At 41.1% G+C, this 21,719-nt stretch overlaps 1 protein-coding gene across 5 annotated transcripts in view; it reads left to right on the forward strand.

Moving 5' to 3' along the window:
- The window catches only part of DACH1 (dachshund family transcription factor 1), a 485,713-nt gene that overhangs the window by 193,901 nt on the left and 270,093 nt on the right, over window positions 1–21,719 (forward strand). For all 5 annotated transcript variants that reach the window (XM_064174189.1, XM_064174173.1, XM_064174154.1 and 2 more), the window contains exon 2: window positions 6,451–6,566. In XM_064174189.1, coding sequence (XP_064030259.1) covers window positions 6,451–6,566 — 116 coding nt within the window. The remainder of the gene's footprint in view (window positions 1–6,450; window positions 6,567–21,719) is intronic.

A 21,719-nucleotide genomic window follows, 5' to 3' on the forward strand; every position in this document is an offset into this window, starting at 1 on the left:
CCTCCCCTGCCACAACTTGAGACTGTGTCCCTTGTTCTGTTGCTGGCTGCCTGGCAGAAGAGACCAACCCTCACCTGGCCACAGCCTCCCTTGAAGTAGTTGTAGACAGTAATGAGGTCTGCCCTGAGCCTCCTCTTCTGCAGGCTGCACATCCCCAGCTCCCTCAGCCTCTCCTCACAAGGCTGTGTTCCAGGCCCCTCACCAGCTTTGTTGCCCTTCTCTGGACACATTCCTGTACCTCAACATCTCTCTTGAATTAAGGTGCCAGAACTGGACACAGCACTCAAGGTGTGGCCTGACCAGCGCTGAGTATGGAGGCAGAATAACCTCCTTTATCCTACTCACTACACTGTTCTTGATTCAGACCAGGATGCCATTGGCTGTCTTGGCCACCTGGGCACAGTGCTGGCTTGCTCTACACAGTATGCTTGCTCTACTACTCAGTCCTAGGATCTAAATCTTTTGAAGATCATTCATAACACTTATTTATGAAAAATTTTAAAGATATTTTTGTTCCGTTTTTCCTTTTTGTTTTTAATCAGCATTGTTTGCTGTCTCAGTAACTCCTAATATATCATGAGTTCAGCACTAATTATTGCGTGAGAACATTTTCTGTTGAACTGTGAGAAGAAAAATAAATTTCAGGTAATTGCACCGAGAGTTTTATTGTTTTATACGACCGCTGCAAGTAAAGAGGACATGGTGTGATTTCTAATGTTTGTTTTACTAGCTGCCAAAATAGATATATGATAAGCTGTAGAATTGGATTCTTTCACTTTATTCTCAAGTGGAAGTAGAAGGGGAAAACTTAAGAAAGTGAAATGTTTAGATCAATGTACGTTGTTATTCTTGTTTTCCCTTTAAAATGCTAGGCCAGTGCATTAGAAATATTTATGAAGGTTACCTTGGCAAGCGTTTTCCAACCAAGGGAACTAAATTGCACAAAAGGTTTAGTCAAGTCTTTCTGGACCTTATTTTTCAGAATTGACATGCCCTTGCCTCAAGTTGTGTTAGTGTGACGGCTGCATGGGTGATGCTGAGAGCAGTGTGGAAGCTATCCCAAAACCCATGAGTGTACTGTGTGGGAAGAGTCCACTGTCTTTGGCTACAGGTTACCCTTGCCTCAAGTCGTATTAATGTGAAGGCTGCATGTGTGATGCTGAGAGCAGCATGGAAGCTATCCCAAAACCCATGAGTGTACTGTGTGGGTAGAGTCCACTGTCTTTGGCTACAGGTTGTCATAGGTCATCCCTGTCTTTGCATTGTCAGCAAGTAGCCTCAGACTGTGACATCCTCAGTCCTTCTGCAGTGGCTCTTGTATGGGGAGCACATAAGAACCACTTCCAGTCACCATTAACCTAAATTTTATTCAGCCAGCTTCTTTGAGGTCAAAAATTCTGTGTCAGGGTTTGAAGCGCTGAGAGGAGGTAGGAAACTGAGAAATATGTACCTAAATGAGATGCATAAATGCTGATGAAGCAAAAATTGATATTCATATTCAAAGCTGTTCTAAGCAGTTCTAAGAACATAAAAAATACACTAAATAAACACACCAAATGCTTGGTACAGGTTCAGTGCCTATCACCGCCAGAATGTAACTCTCTCTGCCACTCCTAGTGCTACTGGTTATAAAACTGCCTGGCCAATGGCAGCTTCACTGCATCATGTTTGCTCAATTTCAAATAAGGACAATATTTCTGTGTACTAAACTTGCTCATGGACAAGTTTAAGAATAAAATTGTAAATGCAGAAAAACAGCCCTGAAAAGAATAATTAGTTTTGGCTGGAAAAGCAGTTTGTCTTCTTGCAGCCAATCAGAGTTGCCATTTTCTTTAACAGTACTTCATGTAGTGAATGAAAATACTCTTAAGAGTGAACCTTTGTTCATATAGAGCTATTTTTTGCACAATTATTCCTCCAAGTCAGGACATAAATAAGATAAATCCCAACTTGTGGCACACTTACTTTTACAGTATATGCTTTGCCATGCAGTTGGTCAACTGTAAAATGCCAGTAGTTTAGTCTAAAGCATGTGTTACTACTCATGAGTTTCAGCTGGTTTGCAACCAATATGCTCGCTGGAGCTTGAGACTCATAACAGAAATCACTGGAAAGTCTAAGACCTTTAAAGTTTGAACTATGGCAGTCATTTTGCAGGTAGTGAAAAAGGCTGAATGAGAAGTTGCCCTACTTTTAAAGTTTGCAGGTGAACCCATACCTATTATTCCTTCATCTCTTCTTACATGGTGGTACAGGGCCAGATCTTCTGCTGATTCTGTCCACTTTTGATTTCTTGCACTGCATTTCTAGAAGCAAGCTCATACTTTGATAATACAATTGGAGATGTGTAAAAATTTAAAAGTACCATGAAAGCACAACATTTTAGCTGATAACAGCACCTTATTCTTCCAAGTTTATTATCTAATTCAGCCACCAGCTGTTGAGATTTGGTAACACAGGAAGAATGGAAGACTAATATATGTTGACTGAAAGACCATAAAAGAATCATAGAATAGAATCACAGAATCATAGTATCAACCAGGTTGGAAGAGACCTCTAAAATCAGCCAGTCCAACCTAGCACCCAGACCTATCCAGTCAACTAGACCATGACACTAAGTGCCTCAGCCAGGCTTCTTTTGAACACCTCCAGGGACAGTGACTCCACCACCTCCCTGGGCAGCCCATTCCAATGCCAATCACACTCTCTGGTAAGAACTACCTCCTAACATCCAGCCTAGACCTCCCCCAACACTGTGTCCCCTTCTTCTGTTGCTGGTTGCTTGGGAGAAGAGCCCAATCCCATCTGGCTACAACCTCCCTTCAGGTAGTTGTAGACAGCAATGAGGTCTCCCCTGAGCCTCCTCTTCTGCAGGCTGCACACCCCCAGCTCCCTCAGCCTCTCCTCACAGGGCTGTGTTTCAGGCCTCTCACCAGCTTTGCCACCCTTCTCTGGATACATTCCAGTATCTCAACATCTCTCTTGAATTGAGGAGCCCAGAACTGGACACAGCATTCAAGGTGTGGTCTGATCAATGTGGAATATAGGGGAAGAATAACCTCCCTCATCCTACTGGCCACACTGTTCCTGATCCAGGCCAAAATGCCATTGGCTCTCCCACCCACCTGGGCACACTGCTGCCTCATGTTCAGCTACTATCTACCAGTACCCCCAGATATTTCTCTGCCTGGCTGCTCTCCAGCCACTCTGTCCCCAGCCTGTAGTGCTGCTTGCAGTTGTTGTGGCCAAAGTGCAGGACCCTACACTTGGCCTTGTTGAATCTCATTCCATTGGCCTCTGCCCACCCATCCAGCCTGTCAGGATCCCTCTGCAGGGTTTCAGACAACTTGCTGTATTTTAGGACAGTAGACTCTCAATTGCTTTTCCTGTTTCGTACCTTTTATGGTACAAAAATGGTACAGATTTTTAGGATTCACCAGTCTGTACCTTTCATTCTTCTGTCACAGAATGGTATATTGTAGTTGTAGTTGTAAATGATGACAATTGTCTACAAACAAAGCTTAGTTGTTTGTGGGACTATCTTCTAAGACATGAAAAAAGCCTGCACATTTTTTATACAAATCTTACACAAGACTTTATCTTGCAGCCAAGGTCTGAGCGAGCTAAATGTATTTAGATACTTTGCTTTAAAAACAAACACTAAATTAGTATTATGTATTACTGTAGGAAGCTTTCGTTTTCTTCTTTGACACATGATGAAATATCTCATGCTTGAGTCTTCATAGAGTGATTGGCATTGGAATGGGCTGCACAGGAAGGTGATGGAGTAACCGTCCCTGGAGGTGTTCAAGAAAAGACTGGATGAGACACTTAGTGCCATGATCTAGTTGATTGGCTAGGGCTGGGTGTTAGGTTAGACTGGATGATCTTGGATGTCTCTTCCAACCTGCTTGATTCTATGATTCAAATTTAGGGAGGGAAAAAAATCTAAGATATGTATTTATATTTTTAAAAGCAGAACTACTGTTTCTTTTACATATAATTTTTAATGAGTAAGAAGGAAACTGGTAGTTTATCTTTGCCTTCTCCTCAGGTCTTAAAAGTAGTTAATTATTGTGGCTTCCTTGAATCTTTTTTGAAATTGTCTACTTTTTTTTTTTGCTCTCTATAATTTACTCTCTGAAGTGTGAAAGACTAGAGAGAAAGACCAGCTATGACTTCCAGATGTAGGTCTATTTCTTCTAGCATCTTCTTGTGGAGTCCCAAAAGACTCTTTGATTTCTTCCCAGAGAAAGTCATTGGCATTGGAACGGGCTGCCCAGGGTGGTGGTGGAGTTGCCATCCCTGGAGGTGTTCAAGAAGAGACTGGCTGAGGCACTTAGTGTCATGGTCTAGTTGATTGGACAGGGCTGGGTGCTAGGTTGGACTGGATGATCTTGGAGATCTCTTCCAACCTGTTTGATTCTATGATTCTATGGTTCTCTGTACTATGACTTATATTGGCTTTTTGACACTTCAGCCTGTTTGTCTTAGTACTAAAAATGCAATCTGTAGCCATCTTCAAAATCAGAATGGATCAGCTTTGAGTAGTTAACCCTTTGAGCTAATTACCTTAAGAACGTGTTTTCATAAGAACCAGTCTTCTTGCAATAATTTTACTCATATGAAAAACAAAACCTTACAATGTCTTTTATATCTCTATAAAAGCTATGTAGTGGCATATTTTTTTTTGTTTTGGTGGGTGAATACATTAGAAACACTCCATTTAAATCAGATCATTTTTGTCTGTAATGTTTTTCTCAGTTTTATGTGTATTCATGGTATGTTTATTTTTATTGTAAATGGCAAAGGAAAGCTCAAAGAGAAACTGAAGACAGTTTGGTTCTGGGAGCTGGAATGAGACACTACTCTCTTTTACAACTGTTTTTCTTGTAGTGGTGAACGTATGACAATTTTGTTTGTATTATAGAAGATCAAAAATCCCAAACCAATCAAAGAAATTATCAAGCTTATGATTTTAATAATGACCTCAGCTGAGGACATTAAGTTGGGAATTAATGATCAGTTAAGGTTAATGACTCAATGCCTTGAGTCATTAAACTTCAAGAAAGTGCCCTGTACTTTGATTATTTGGAGTTTATTAAAGGTAGATTGTAGAAGGATATTTCCAAACACCGGGGGAATGAATGTGAACAGAGAATGGAGCTGTTTTATTGTCTGCTTCCTTCTGCAGTCCCAGACTGACTAAAAATGCCATTATGCTTGATGAGAGTTTTGTTAGGTCCTCACCCTTTCATAGCCGCCCTTCTTTTCTTTCTTGTTTTGAAACAAACACAGAAGCTCAAATGTTTGGCAAAGCATAGGTTAAGTCTGCAGTGTTAGAACTGCACTTCACCTTTATCTGTGAAGTTATTCCACGGTGTCCCCAAAGCAAGCAGTTACAGGATATTGCAGCAGTAGTACGCTCTATCTGTAGAGAAGGATACAAGCCTTTGGATATGCATTGTATGTCGCAGGTACATATTTGCATATAAGTGGGTTATAAGTATTTTCATTGTAATTTGTATCTAATTTGTATGCTGCTTACATAGTCCAGGAGATGGAAAGTTGGAGCATTTAACAAACAAGGAGTGCTTAAACTTGAAGCCCTTTATTTTCCCAGAGTGGACAGATGTAAGCTACTATGATGGCAGTTGCTCAACAGTATCTTACAAATAATTCCAAGCCCTTTCTGACATAAAGTAGTATATTTAAAGTAAGGTGTCTTGGTGAGATTTTCACTTTAAATAGAATAAGGGTTAAATGATAACTTGACTTATCTTTTAAATGACAAAAAATAAAGAAATTGCAAGACCTTTTCACACATTAGATATGTATTGTCATTTATCATCTAGATATCAGGCTAGCAGTGCGAAGTAATAAAACATATCATCGAAAAATGTGCTATAGGTCTGAATCACTCTTTCATTCCACCTCCCAGCTAACTGTAGTATTAAATCAAACAAGCAGAACATTTCCTTAGGCAGCCATTGCCTTTTAATTTCCTGAAGAACCTTAAAATATCATTCATTACAAGTACTACACATATTTGGTTTTTAAAAGTCTCATAAATCAATAGCAGGCTGACTGTAATAATTATTACAAGTTAGTGCATAATTTTCGTGCTGAAGGCTGCATGCAGAACTTTAGCATATGCAAACGAGGCAATTCAAACTGTGTATAGATATTAATATGAAGAAGCAGGTAACGAGGTACAGGCTATGAATTATGCATCAAGAGCGGCTGATCTTCAATGAGGAAAATGAATTCAGCATGTAATCTAATTAGTGATGGAAGTCTATTACATCTAACTGCAAAAGCAACCGTCCTTGAAACAAATTTATTTACAGTCCATGTTACCACTTGAAACAACTTTGAAATGATGTGTAAGACAACAGCTTAATTGTAACTTTTTTTTTTTTGTTGTTGTTGTTTGTTTGTTTGTTTCAGTTCTAGACCTGGAAGGCCTCCTAAGAGGACTCAAAGTGTCACCTCCCCAGAGAATTCTCATATTATGCCACATTCTGTCCCAGGCCTAATGTCTCCTGGAATCATCCCGCCAACAGGTAGGCTTGTTTGAAACACCTTCACACGGGCAGTCTTTTGAATTCATGGCTTATATTCACTTGTCAACAAATTAACAGGTTAGGAAACCAACTCAAAGGAATACCCATAATGTAACATTATTGCTGCATAAACATATTGTATGTAATGGAAATCGTGGCAGCTCAGTACTTTAAAATACAAATAACACAGCAAATGATGATCCTTTGTCATTTTTTTCCCCATTCTTTCTTTTTGTAAACAAGAAACCTTTCAAGGCATGTATTACCTATCATCAGACAATAATCTCCCCATTCATTTTTAATATCTCAGATATCTTCTGATTCTTTTTTCTGCTTTGCTTGATTAGATAATGTCATCATGAATATAGTTGCCTGAAGAAACTGAGTTAGTTAGGATAACTCCATGCTGCACACATGTCTTTCTTAATTTTTCATCCTGAAATTCTGTTTTTGATACATCTCCTGAGGCCTTTAATTAATGTGAAGTCCTGTAACAATCAAACAATCAAACTTCTATTTTCTTTCCAAAGTTGATATAACATCTCCTAGCAGTGACTTGCTCTTAGACGCAGTTAAATTAAGAAAGACTGTGTTGCAGGAAGGAGGTGAATGGAGCCACCTGAAGATGAAGACATTGAGCAGTCAAGCTGTAGATGGTAGTATCACATTCTCTCAGTCACAGAATCACAGAAGGTTAGGGGCTGAAAGGCACCTTGAAAAATCACATAGTCTCACCCTCTTTCCAGAGCAGGATTACCTATACCAGATCACACAGGAACACATCCAGATGGGTCTTGAATATCTCTAGAGAGGGAAACTCTACAATCCCCCTGGACAGCCTGTTCTCAGATGTTAACAGATAACTTAAATTCTCCCACATGCGTCAACAAAGCTCACCGGAGATTCCATTTCTCCCCCACTTGTTCCCCACTTCCTTGCATGGATCAGTCTGTACCACTGATATTCTCTAAGGCAAAGGAAGAACAGCAAACTAGAGATACAAATAGACAAGAAGATTGCTGTGTCTTGGAGATTTGATAGATGCGGTGGTATTTGAGTAGCGCTCATCTCATGATCATGATCTTTGGCATCATTTTTGGTTACATATGACTAAGATATTCCCAAAAAAATGCAGACTTGAGGAAATACCATATGCCAGAAACTGTTGGCAGTTTGGATGCAAATGTCTTATCTGGAAGAGGGAGGAAAGTGAAGAGAGTTTAACTATGCCTCTTGGCCTAAGGGCTCGAGATCTGCTTTGCATACTGAGATAGACACATAGCCTGAAATGTTGTATTAGAAATTTACAGTTTTTCCAAAGGCCTTTAAAGATACAGAGGAGTGACAAAATGAAGTCAGACCACTATGGTTGGTAAGAGAGAATTACAGAGTAAGCAGAGGGAAGATAAACATGGGAAGGTATCAGGCAGTAGAACTCATAGTAGTCTAGGCAGGTGTAACCAGCCAAAAAAAAACCCAAACAAAAAATCATTATTAAAATATCTTACACAATAGGGTTTACAGGAAAAAGAAAATAGAGTTGATGCAGCACGAATGCAGCATGAGAGAGACATAGATCTGCTGCAGTGGGTCCAAAGGAGTTCCACCAGGATGATCAGAGAGCTGAAGCACTTCTGTGAAGACAGGCTGAAAGAAATGAGGCTGTTCAGCCTGGAGAAGAGAAAGCTCTGAGGAGACATTTTAGCTACATTTCAGTATCTGAAGGAGAACTAGAGAAAGGCTGGGAACAGACTGTTTAGAAGGGCTTGTAGTGATAGGATAAGGTGCAAAGGTTTTAGACTGGGGTAGGTTAGATGTAGGTTGGTCATAAGGAGGAAGTTCTTTACCATGAGAGTGCAACAATATTGGAACAGGCTGCCTAGGGATGAGGCCTTTTTCCTGGATGTGTTGAAGTGACCCTTGGCAGTCTGATCTAATTGGAGGTGTCCCTGCTCGATGCAGGAGAGGGTTGGACAAGGTGACCTTTGAGAGTCCTTTACAATCCAATGCAATCTAAGAATCTGTGAATAATAGATAGGGTCTGTGTGGGGAAAGGATGGAGCTGTTTATAGCACAAAAACATTTGTATTTGTGAGAGAGAGATCAAAAATTGCAAAGGGAAATTATTTGAGAGAAGTAAGGCAGGAAAATATCAGAGGAAAAGAAGCATGTGAGAAATAGAAAGGAGATGACATCAAAGAAGTCAGAGACAAATTAGCAGACTGAAAACAGGGAGACAAGAAAAAAATATCCTTGTCAACAGTATCATTTAGGGGTTTGTGTTACTGCTAGTACATAGCAGCAAATTGTCTCTTGATAGAATATCTTTGTTTTGCTTTCTTTTTCCTAAGAAAGCAGCTTAAAAACATAACTGATGGCTAAAGTATCCAGTTCCTCTCCAGTTGTTTAAAACTGGTCATAATAATTTAATGGTAAAAATACACAGTACTAAAACCACGGATGCATGTTTTTAGAATATGAGCCCAAAGAACCAGATGTAGATATTTTTAGATTAAAAAAAAACCCACAAAACCAAAAACCAAGTAAATTAAAAATAATAAAAAAGAGGCATAAAATCATTACTCATTAAATCCTTCTAGAATGGTATAGATTTGTGAGTCTTTGAGAAGAGGAAAGGTTTAATTGAAGTTGGTATTAAATTTGAACTAGTTTCACATGACATGGCTTACCACAACAGAAGGGGTGAGCATGAATTGTTCCCATTGTGGTAGTGTAGGCTCTTAAACAACACACCAAAAAGAGCAGGAACTGACACTGTTTAGAAGCAAGCTTTAGAGTGTAGTGTTCCACAGAGTCTGGCTCAGCAAAGGTAAGGAGTATCATGATGGCAGTGCTACTAACACCAGCATTTTGCAGGCAGGTGAGTATAAAAATAGGCTTACAGTAAGATCGTGTGAGTTCCAATCCACAAACATTTGTGCATCTATGTTGTGAGAGTAGGTTCCAAAACTACTCTAAGAGCACTGTCAAGAAAGAAATGTTATAACTGCCATAGATATTATAGTGTCCTTCTGTGCTACCGTATTAGTTGATACTAGAAAATTCTTGCTGCTTGTGAATATTTTCCTCCATATTTTCACTGTGTACCACAGAACAGGTGAGGTAGGCAGGCACCACTGAAAATCATCTAGTCGAGCATCCCCTGTTCAAAGTAGGGTCACACAGAGCAGGTTGTTCAGGACTGCTTCAGCTGGGGTTTGAATATCTTTTAAGGATGGAGACTGCGTAGTGCCCCTTTGTAGCCAGTTTGTTTGAGTACTGATTCAGTTGGGACTATTAAGGAGGCAGGAATTATAAAATATGTAGTTGTTTTTTTTCCAGGAAGCCCTGCCCACAACTGTATACTAATTAGTTACATTTGGGTTCTAATTTGGTTGGGAAACTCTTCACAGGGATGCTTACGGGCAATTCATTCATTTAGGAGAATCAGAACATTTGGAAAAGTTTAGCTACAAAGTGGCTTTGCCTCACGTACAAACAGGCAGCCTGAAGCCCTAGGGCAAGTCTGTGCTACTCACTGCGGTGGAGTAGAAATTTCAAGATAGTCCCTGGCTCCTTTGTGGCAGTGTTGGAGCTGTTCAGCTGTTAAGAGACCTTCTTCTGGGAAAGAGGTAAACGATCTTTGACCTGATCCTGGTTCCTCTTGGCATGGAGGTTTGCAGAGGTGCAGGCAGGATCTCTTGCAGATGTGCAGAGAGCACCACGTCAGAGGCACTTCTTGCCACGTCGTGAGGCACTTAAATGCTTTCTCCTGGGAAACTTGAGGCACTTAAGTTTCCGAGTACTTCAAGCCCAAAATATCAAGCCTAAGGTGGTCTGAAGCATGAGGCAGAGCAGAACTTGTTGTCCAAGAGCAGTGAGGCAGAGGCAGCTCTGTAAGGCAGAGGCAGCAAGGCAGAAGCAGCTCAGCTGCTTTTCACTTTACTCAATTTCTATTATTTGCCCGAGTGCAAAGGCTCCTTTGGCCACAGAGATTCACCAATCAAAATGGCATTTGCAAAACTGACCATATTAGGTGACCCCAGGGCTTGCTCACCCTTATTTGGGCAAGACACCAACAAGTACCTGAACCCCTGTGGACACCTGTTTGTCACTTTGGGAGGGGACATAAAGGTCCAAGCCTTTGTTTTCTTCCCACCCTCGCTTTCCCCATCAGCAGAAGAGTGGGGCAAGCCAGGACATCTAATAGGCCTATTAGTCTGCCAAGACAATTGCTCTCAATTTTTTTTAAATTACTTTTCAGTGGAATTTCCTGGATTTCTTTTTGTGTTTCTTGGGCATCACTGACAAGAGTCTGGCTCACTCTTCTTTACTTTGTCCCCATCAGGTATTCATACATATTGATAAGATCTACCTTGAGCCTTTTCCGTGTTGAACAATCCCAACTGTCCTAGCCTCTTTCCATGACAGGTTCTCCACTCAATTGTCTTTGTGGTCCTATGATAACTCAGAGTTTATGAAGTTTGAATTTTGTGCTAGGACACAGTGCTAACCAAAAAAAAAAAAAAAAAAAAAAAAAAAAAAAAAAAAAAAATCTAAGTACTAGATTAAGTGATTTTTCCCACCCCCTTTCTCTCTTTCTTTTGCTCTAGCAAATTCTCCTTTTTAAGCTTTCTGATTGATCTAACAATCTGAGTATAATAACTAAGTTTCCTTCCTGCCTACAAAAGACTCTAAGTGATCACACAAACAATTATCTTCTATTTAATGCTCTTTAAGTAACAGAGATCTGCAATTATTAGGTGTATCAGGGATATACAGTGGTATGCTTTAACACATGAGTTTTACTTGATAAAGTTTCTTTTTCTGATTTCTGCTGCATATTACAGAAATACACAGTTAAAGGTGGAAACCTGCTTTCTAAAGGGGCTGTTATATCTGTGTGCAAAAAATATTGACACAAAATGGTATGCTGAGACTTTTCATGAAATCTCAGGGTTGGGCATTTTTGTGGGAGGCTCAGTTAAGGAATCTTTCAAAATATCTTCTATTTCTGGTCCAATCTGAAATCTCATGCAGAGAATGTTGCATCATCACTTAGAATGGATTTCCTTTAGATAAGTGTTTAGGGACTGTTGTGGAAATTGGGAATTAACATGGCCAAGCCAGGAATTGTGAAAAACAGAATTATTTTGTTTTCCTGGAACCCTGCTCCCAAACTATGTGCAAACAATAATTTAGTTTATTAACAGATTCATTTTGACCAGGAATTTCTTCCAAAAGGATATTACAGATAAATTTAGATATTTAGGAAGTCAGGCAATGGAAAAGGCTAAGCTATAAACACAGCTTTACCCCACTGTCAATCAGACTGAGCAGAAGATTAAGGGAACAGCAGGCATTACTCATGGAGGTGAGATAGGCATTCAGCAATGATTCCTCACTGAATTCCTCTGCAGGAGCAGCCTTATGACGTTGCAGACGATATCCAATAATAGAGATCCACGCTGCAGAAGCTCAAGGCAAATGGCAGAGCTGCCAAACTCAGAAATGTCTCGAACACTTCTTCCTGAGTGGGATGGCTGTGGAATGATGCTGCCTTCACAATGGCATTGAGAGCCAAAACTGCTAGGGTCTGCAGTCCGGGAGGCAGCCAGGAAGCTGGCTACAGATAGGGTCTGAGAGGGGCCGGTCCAGATGCCACCAGCTCTCTCTTTCTCAAAGGACCCCAGGGCTTGCTAATCCTGCTGATTTCCACAAAAGGGTGCAAAAGTGGGGAGAACCATCCAAAAGCAGGGATGAGATAAAACCAAGAACTGTACAAAAGGTAGGAGCCGTCCAGTCATGGCAGGAACCTGTCCTACCCAGCACTCTGTTAAGGCAGAAGCTCTTTCAAGACAGGAACGCTCAAGATGGGAACCTCAAGGTGGGAACCCCAAGGTGGGAACCCTTGCTCTATTTATCTTTTTTCTAGACAAAGTGTCCATTTACCATTTATACTGGGCACGAAAACCCAGCCAGTCAGCAGCCTGTTTCCAGCACAGGCTTCCCCACGGGTCAGCCCACGTGCAGCAAGGCACAATTTGCTGCCTCCCTTCAAGCCTGCAGGGCAGGATGTGGGGAAGCAGTTTTCTCCCCTTCTCCCATTCAAACCTGCAGAGTGGCAGGGAGAAGAAAGGAAATTGGGGTACCCCTAGACAGGGACTAAGCTGAGATCTGTCCATTTTATCACAGGATTCATAAATATTACCTACACTTGCTGATCTGTCCACTATCTTTCATTAGGGTTAATTTAGAGAATGTTCTTAACTTTAGAAAAGACTTTACCAGCTGACAAAAGACAGCCTTTGTTTTATTAAAATAAATGGAGAGCCTTTGAAAGTGTGGCAAAATGGGAAATGTGTTGTAAGAGGAAATGAAGAGCTTCTTGAATTGTCCGGAGAACTAAAATATGCCTATCTTACATGTGATGTAGTCAGAAGGAAGAAGAGTTTGATGTAGGCTCAGACAGGTGTACTGACTTTTCAGACTTGTCTGGATATTGCCTTGAAGCACTTTCAAAACTAGATGTCTCATCATAGTTAACTTTGATCTGCATTTCTCTGTATACTGCAGATCTTTTCTCAGCTGCTGTGCTCAGAGGGCTTCAAAAGTTGTCTAAAGGTGAAAGAGTAGGTAATCATAATTAATCACAAAAGCAGGGCTGTGACTTGCAAGTGTGGTAGCTTTTGTTCTCTGTTTTGATTTCCATAGTTCCTACATAACATTTAAAGTTTTATTTCCATTATTTTTCATACAAACTTTGAAGAACAGTTCTCTTTGCTTTTCACATTAGTACTTTTGGTAATTATTCATGACTATTTTAGGTTTTAAACTCTTTTGTAAAGCTTCTGACTTAATTCCTGTGCAGCTTGTCCTACTGAGCAAGTAATCTACAGGTCATGAAATGAGTACCTAGAAAACTTCTGTATTTATTTCAGGAACTTCATTTTTCTTTCAAAAGATAAAATATGAATATAAAGTGCTTTTGGAAATCACTGTTATGGGGCATGATATATTATGGTAAGATATGATGTGATATGATATGATATGATATGATACGATATGATATGATATGATATGATACGACAGGCTGCATGGGTGGGCAAAGTCCAATGGGATGAAATTTAACAAGGCCAAATGCAGGGTCCTACGCTTTGGCCACAACAACTGCAAGCAGCTCTACAGGCAGGGGACAGAATGGCTGGAGAACAGACAGGAAGAAATGGACCTGAGGGTACTGGTAGATAGTAGCTGAACATGAGCCAGCAGTGTGCCCAGGTGGCCAAGAGAGCCAATGGCATCCTGGCCTGGATCAGGAATAGTGTGTCAAGTAGGACAAGGGAGATTATTCTTCCCCTGTACTGAACACTGATCAGGCCACACCTTGAGTGCTGTGTCCAGTTCTGGGCTCCTCAATTCAAGAGAGATGTTGAGATACTGGAAAATGTCCAGAGAAGGGTGATGAAGCTGGTTAGAGGCGTGGAACACAAACCCTGTGAGGAGAGGCTGAGGAAGCTGGGGGTGTTTAGCCTGCAGAAGAGGAGGCTCAGGGCAGACCTCATTGCTGTCTACAACTACCTGAAGGGAGGCTGAAGCCAGGTGGGGGTTGGTCTCTTCTCCCAGACGACCAGCAACAGAACAAGGGGTCACAGTCTCAAGTTCTAATGGGGGAGGTCTAGGCTGGATGTTAGGAGGAAGTTGTTTGCAGAGAGAGTGATTGGCATTGGAATGGGCTGCCCAGGGAGGTGGTGGAATCACCATCCCTGGAGGTGCTCAAGAAAAGCCTGGCTGAGGCACTTAGTGCCGTGTTCTAGTTGACTGTATAGGTCTGGGTGCTAGGTTGGACTGGATGATCTTGGAGTCTCTTCCAACCTGGTTGATTCTATGATTCTGTGATACATTTATTCTGTATCTGTATCTATCTGTAGATATAGATACATATTCACCAGTGAGAAAAAAAATTGAAAGCATTTCATATGTTTATTAATGTAACATTACTCTCAGTAATTGTAGTTGCTATTATTTTGAACAGGTTTGCTTTATGATATGTGTTTCTGTCCATCTGTCCTACATCTGCTACCAAACTCTTGTTCCAGTATAAGGAGTTCAGGCTTCCTCTGAAATGTTTAATGCGTACAAATTAGAACTACTTTCCTGTATTAAACTCCTGGTCTTTGATTTTTTTCCTCTTCTCAAGTGATAAACTGAAGATGTCATTTCTAATCTTTTCTTTTCTCTCTTGACATGTTCCTGAATCAATAAAAGTATTTTCCAACTTTCATCCTGTACAAAATTCCCTAAGCCATGAAGTGTTTTTTTGGGGAGGTAGAGTAAGGAGAGAATTGAAAGGCTTTGTATAGATTATTTCAGCCTGAAGGACAAATGGAGTTCACAGATGCAGCTGTTGATAAAGCATAGCAGTTTTTCTGCTAAAGTAGAAGATGGAATTATTTGGTGTTTAAAGAAAGATTAATCACATAATTAAATAATTTCATTTTCTCTGGCTCACAATTATTGATGTTGTATTAGGCAGAACTGGTAGAATGGCTGAAATACAATTATCATTGTTATTATATCCACATCATATTCAATATTACCAAGAAACAAATTCTGTAGTTGGAAGTGTTTTCTCCTGATAAACTCAATCCTGTAATGTTTTTTAAAAGCATTTAATGCATGAGAGTGAATAGAGTTGATTTCTACAAGTAGTCTAGGAGCTAGAAATTTAATGTTCAAGATACATCTTTAGTAATTTTGAGAAGAAACCCCTTTATTCAGCTATTTATTTTATGTAGTGTGTGATGGTTTGGGTGTTCCCCACCCCCTCACACTTAAGAAAATCACCCAGACTACACTCAGCCAAGCTGGAAATTAGAATGAACCTTTATATTTACATCTTAGCTTTTCAGTACCCTCCTCTACAGGGCACCTCTGTACTATCAAAAAAATGGACATCAAACTGTTAGAGCAAGTCCAAAGGAGGACTACAAAGATACTCAGAGGGCTGGAGCACCTCTGCTCTGAGGACAGGCTACAAGAGTTGGGCTCTTCAGCCTGCAGAAGAGAAGGCTTTGAGGAGACCTTGTAGTAGCCTTCCAGTATCTGAAGGGGGCCTACAGGGAGGCTGGGGAGGGACTATTTACAAAGTCTTGTAATGGCAGGATGAAGAGTAATGGGTTTAAATTGGAAGAGGAGAGATTCAAACTAGATGTTGGGAAGAAGTTCTCTACAGTGAGAGTGGTGAGACATTGGCACAGGTTGCCCAGGGAGGTTGTGGCTGCTCCCTCCCTGGAGATGTTCAAGGCCAAGTTGGATGAGGCCTTGGGTGACCTGTTCTAGTGGGAGATGTCCCTGCCTATGTCAGGGAGTTGGAACTGGATGATCTTTGAGGTCTCTTCCAACCTAAACCATTCTGTGATTTTATGATACACCAAGCCTTTGGAACGGGCTGCCCAGGGAGGTGGTGGAGTCACCATCCCTGGAGGTGTTCAAGAAAAGCCTGTCTGAGGCACTTAGTGCCATGGTCTACTTGACTGGCTAGGGCTTGGTAATAGATTAGACTGGATGAGCTTGGAGAACTCTCCCAACCTGGTTGATGCTATGATTCTGTGATTGTATGAATTCAAATTTTTGGACAAATAATCACAAACTGTGATTATCCTGTTGAATGGTTCTGTCTTCTACTTTATCGCGAGTGGCTTTATCACTGAAAATGTTCTCTGGAAACCCAGTGCTTTAAGTTCCAATGAGTGCCTTACATTCACTAGTTAATTATTAAGTTGATTATCTGTGCAGCCACAAATTTTATAAAAGTCCATGAATTATTTCAACAGCTGTTAGTTGCTGAGCAGTGGGAACTTCAATTCTAAGCGATCTAATTTCAGGCAGACATATGCAAATGCATTATTTTCCAACTGTTGATGTTTTACCTCTTTAACTTTTATTTTAAATTTTATGTAAAATGAAATTTATTGCAATACTTGAATAGAAATTATTGCCATATAAGAATTTATATAAGAATTTATTTTGGAGTCTCACCAATCAGTGTGGGAATATTCAGTCACTCCTGTGAATATTCAGTCACTTCAGTATCTCTTTGTAAGAAAACAGGATGTGACTGCATTATGGGCAAATGCATGGAAGAGCTCTAAGCAAGCAGATTATGAACTGTCTCTGAATCTAGAGCTATTTAACCACATTTGCTTCTGACAACTGTTTGCTTTCTAACCATTTCTGAGCATGAGAAGGCTATGAGTGTCTTTGCTTAGAATCATAGAATCATACAATCAACCAGGATGGAAGAGACCTCCAAGATCATCCAGTCCAACCTAGCACCCAGCCCTAGCCAGTCAACTAGACCATGGCACTATGTGCCTCAGCCAGGCTTTGCTTGAACACCTCCAGGGACGGCAACTCCACCACCTCCCTGGGCAGCCCATTCCAATGCCAGTCACTCTCTCTGGCAACAACTTCCTCCTAACATCCAGCCTAGACCTCCCCCAGCACAACTTGATTCTGTGTCTCCTTGTTCTGTTACTGCTTGCCTGGCAGAAGAGACCAACCCTCACCTGGCTACAGCCTCCCTTCAGGTAATTGTAGACAGCAATAAGGTCACCCCTGAGCCTCCTCTTCTCCAGGCTGCTCACTCTCAGCTCCCTGAGGCTCTCCTCATAGGGTTTGTGTTCCAGGCCTTTCACCAGCTTTGTCACTCTAGTACCATATGAATTAATATTTATTAGTATTTGCTTTAAGTTTCCTGTGTTTGATATCAACTCAAAAAGGTCAATCATCTAACAATCACATTGGATCTAACCTTTCAGGAGACAAGCTTATTGAACACAAAGTGAACTTGATTTTCCAAGGGGAACCAGTTGTTGTGAGTTGTCCTTATGATTTACAGCTCACAAAATAGCCTGCTAAGACATGATAGCATACTATCAGAATTATAATGAATACACTCTAAGTTGTTCACCATGCCCTGTATCGTTGTTGTTACAAATGTTGTACTACACAATGTATTAGAGCTTTCATAAAGCAGTCTTAGCGGGGAGAAGGTTTTTGGTGCGTTAAGTTGTTCAGGTTTGAATCCTGAGTTCAGCATTCCGAGGCTGGATTGTTGTTGAAACTCAATTCCAGGTTGTCTGCAAGTTGCAATTTCATCTGATCATAGAATCATAGAATCAGCCATGTTGGAAGAGACTTCCAAGATCATCCAGTCCAACCTAGCACCAAGGTACTAAGTGCCTCATCCAGCCTTTTCTTGAAAACTTCCAGGGTGGCGACTCCACCACCACCCCAGGCAGCCCATTTCAGTGGCAAATCACTTTCGCTGTCAAGAACTTCCTCCTAACATCCAGCATAGACCTTCCCATGCACAACTTGAGACTGTGTCCCTTTGTTCTGTTACTGCTTGCCTGGCAGAAGAGACCACCACTCGCCTGGCTACAGCCTCCCTTCAGGTAGTTGTAGACAGCACCAAGGTCACCCCTGAGCCTCCTCTTCTCCAGGCTAAACAACCCCAGCTGATGTGGGAATCAGAGAGTATATATGTCAGACCTTTACTGTGTTGAGAAATTAAACATATAGAAAGGTGTGCTGTTACAAAATACAAAATAGATTGCAAGTGTAAAATGATCTGTCAACACCTGCACATGGAGTTGCCTTCAGGAGCTTGTGGTGTATGACAGCTGAAGGTGTTGCCCTGAGTTCCATACATTCAAATGACTAAGTCTGAAAACTTCATTTTACTTTCTTCAAGTGAGAAAATGTCTTTTTTCCCTTCAGAATGCACAAGTAGGTAACTATGTTGATTAGTTGCTCTGTGCCTGAGCCAGCAATTGGAAAAAGTCAGAGTGGGATTGAAAGAAATTGGAAGGGGGCTTAAAAAATTATGTGTGTGTGAAGGAGAGAAAGAGAGCCCCTCAATTCAAGAGAGATGTTGGGGTGCTGGAACGTATCCAGAGAAGGGCGACAAGGTGAGAGGTCTGGTGAGAGGCCTGGAGCACAGACCCTATGAGGAGAGGCTGAAGGAGCTGGGGTTGTTTAGCCTAGAGAAGAGGAGGCTCAGGGGTGACCTCATTGCTGTCTACAACTACCTGAAAGGACATTGTAGCCAGGTGGGGGGTGGCCTCTTCTCCCAGGCAACCAGAAATAGAACAAGGGGACACAGTCTCAAGTTGTGCCAGGGCAAGTATAGGCTGGATGTTAGGAGGAAGTTGTTGGCAGAGAGAGTGATTGGCATTGGAATGGGCTGCCCAGGGAGGTGGTGGAGTCACCGTCCCTGGAGGTGTTCAAGCAAAGCCTGGCTGAGGCACTTAGTGCCATGGTCTAGTTAACTGGCTAGGGCTGGGTGCTAGGTTGGACTGGATGACCTTGGAGGTCTCTTCCAACCTGACTGATTCTATGATTCTGTGATAGAAGGAGAGAAAGGCAGAGGGAGGAGAGAGTTCTGTACGAGTTAGTATAACCAAGTCCCTTGCTGTAATGCAAGTTCGTCGCTTTGTTGCTATTAGTTCATGACTATTGAGAGCTTACAAAGCTACATTGTTACAGTGTTTGTAGCGCTGCTTTCATGGGTTGTCCCCTTTCAGCAGTGCATGTACAGGAGACTTTGTTTTGTCTTTCTAAAACGTCTTTTGGTTACGAATGTTTTACAACTCTTTAGATCATCTCTTTTCAATCCAGTCTTAATTGCAGTGAGAAATTGTGTTCTAGCTGTCAGCAAAGAACAAACTGTTACTGCTACTAGTATTAGAGACATGACTACTATGGACGTGTAGGAATACAAATCTTAGATAGAGGAGAATGTTGCTATTATTACTACACTTTGATGAGGTTGTCAGTTAATGATGTCTTATTTTTTCGCTATGAGAATGTTAGCATTGTTGGACTGAGTAAGCTGCAGAAGGGAAAACTGCACCCAGTCAACACAAAGTTAATAACATCAGAATCATGTGAACTCACCAAAATCCATAGCAATGGCACAGAGGCAATGTACTAACAAGGTTTACTGAAAAGTAAGGTTTTGTCAATGTCATCTTTCACAGGGGAAGTAGAACAAGTTGCAGGGAGTGTCTTAAAGGAGCAGATGCATCTACTAAGTTTCTTTTTCTCTATCTTAATTAGGCTGATATCACAGGCACAAAGGCTCAAGAGTGATCTCATTGCTGTTTACAACTACCTGAAGGGAGGTTGTAGCCAGGTGGGGTTGGTCTCTTCTGCCAGGCAACCAGCAACAGAACAAGGAGACACAATCTCAAGTTGTGCCAGGGCAAGTATAGTCTGGATGTTAGGAGGAAGTTGTTGGCAGAGAGAGTGATTTGCATTGGAATGGACTGCCCAGGGAGGAGGTGGAGTCACCATCCCTGGAGGTGTTCAGACAAAGCCTTGCTGAGGCACTTAGTGCCACGGTCTAGTTGACTGGCCAGGGCTGGATGCTAGGTTGGACTGGATGATCTTGGAGGTCTCTTCCAACCTGCTTGATTCTATCCACTTGGAGAGTCAAGTAATCGTCAGCTGATTTTGTGCTTGCAAGCAAATTGTATACAGGAATCTTCATAGAAAATGTAAGGTTATCATGGGATTAGCAGTGATATGTACATGCTGTGCAACTGCTACTATCTGACTCTCTAAATTAGAGATAGTCACACAATTTCTTTTTCATCAGACTTCTTTCTGCCTAATTTTCTCAAGAAAAAGGTATTTGGTTTTAAATTACTCCATAGCTGTTAGTTGCTGTCTTCATACTGTCAATTATTGTTATGTTTTGGTTCTGGTTTTATTTTCCATTTCAATTTCCACTTATATTACCAAGAGTGGTTTTGCTGTTACCAGAATATTAAGCTTGGTGTTGAGACACTGTATCATCTCAAAATACAACTTCTAAATCACATGCTCTGAGACATTATTCACTCTTAGGCTTGGTGAACAAGTGTTTTAGTGTTTCCTGGGGATGCTCTGGTATCTCACCTTCACAACTTTGTTGTGACTCTCTCCTTACAGAAGGAATAGATTATGTAATTTTTTATCCATTCTGCTTTGAGACATTTCCTTTAATGAGCATTGGAAATTTCACTGGTTCCAGATTACACAGATTTATCCTTAGAATAAATTTTGGACTGCATAAACTCTGCTTCATAAACTCACAGAGCTGTGGTAGGATTATTTTAACTTATCTTCCTTCTCTCTGTTCCTTTCTCAGACTACTTCATCTTTATTTAATATGCAAATTCATTTCATTAAATCCTTAATACTGGAAAGAAATATTTTTGGAAGGGGTAGCAATAAATGGAGAATAACAAAAAATCCTAACACGATTTTCCCTTGGATATTTTCCCTTACCAGTAACTCCAGATATTTAATTCCCTTGTTTCACAGATCTTTCTTTGACCAGTGGACTGGTACTTTGGAAGTTAAACAGAGTAGCAAGATTTTGAATTATAAATAATGATGTACTTTTAAAGATTTTTCTATTTATTTTTGAGACTGTAGCTTTTATTAAGGAATCAATTAAATCAATGTCTTCAGTAGGCAGCCCCCATTACAGTAGGGCATGAGAAAAAAATGAAGGATATTTAATGTAGCCCTCATATAAGTTGTGATCAAAGAATGGTTTGGGATGGAAGGGAGCTCTAAAGGTCATCTAGTGCAGTTAGCAGGGACATCCTCCACTAGATCAGGTTACTCAGAACCTTGTTGAGCCTCACCTTGAGGGATGGGGCTTTAACTACCTCCCTGAGCAACTGGTTCCAGTGTTCACCACCTTCATGGTAAAGACTTTTTTTCCAACATCCACTCTAAATCTGCTTTCCTCCAGTTTGAAGCCATTGCCCCTCATTCTGCCACTGCAGGCCTTTGTAAATAGTCCCTTTTCAGCCTTCTTGTAGGCCTCCTTCAGGTACTGGAAGGCTGCTGTTAGGTCTCCCTGGAGTCTTCTCTTCTCCACGCTGAACAATCCCATCTTCCTCAGCCTGTTCTCACAGGAGAGGTGTTCCAGCCCACTGTGAGGGCCTGTGTCTCTCCTCTGGACATGCTTCATCAGGTCCATGTCCTTCCTGTGTTGAGGGCTCCAGACCTGGGTGCAGTACTCCAGGCGAGGTCTTACCAGAGCAGAGTGGCAGAACTGCCTCTCTGGATCTGCTTGCCAGGCTT

Source organism: Pogoniulus pusillus, chromosome 3, assembly GCF_015220805.1.
Source record: "Pogoniulus pusillus isolate bPogPus1 chromosome 3, bPogPus1.pri, whole genome shotgun sequence".
NCBI classification, from domain to species: Eukaryota; Metazoa; Chordata; class Aves; order Piciformes; family Lybiidae; genus Pogoniulus; species Pogoniulus pusillus.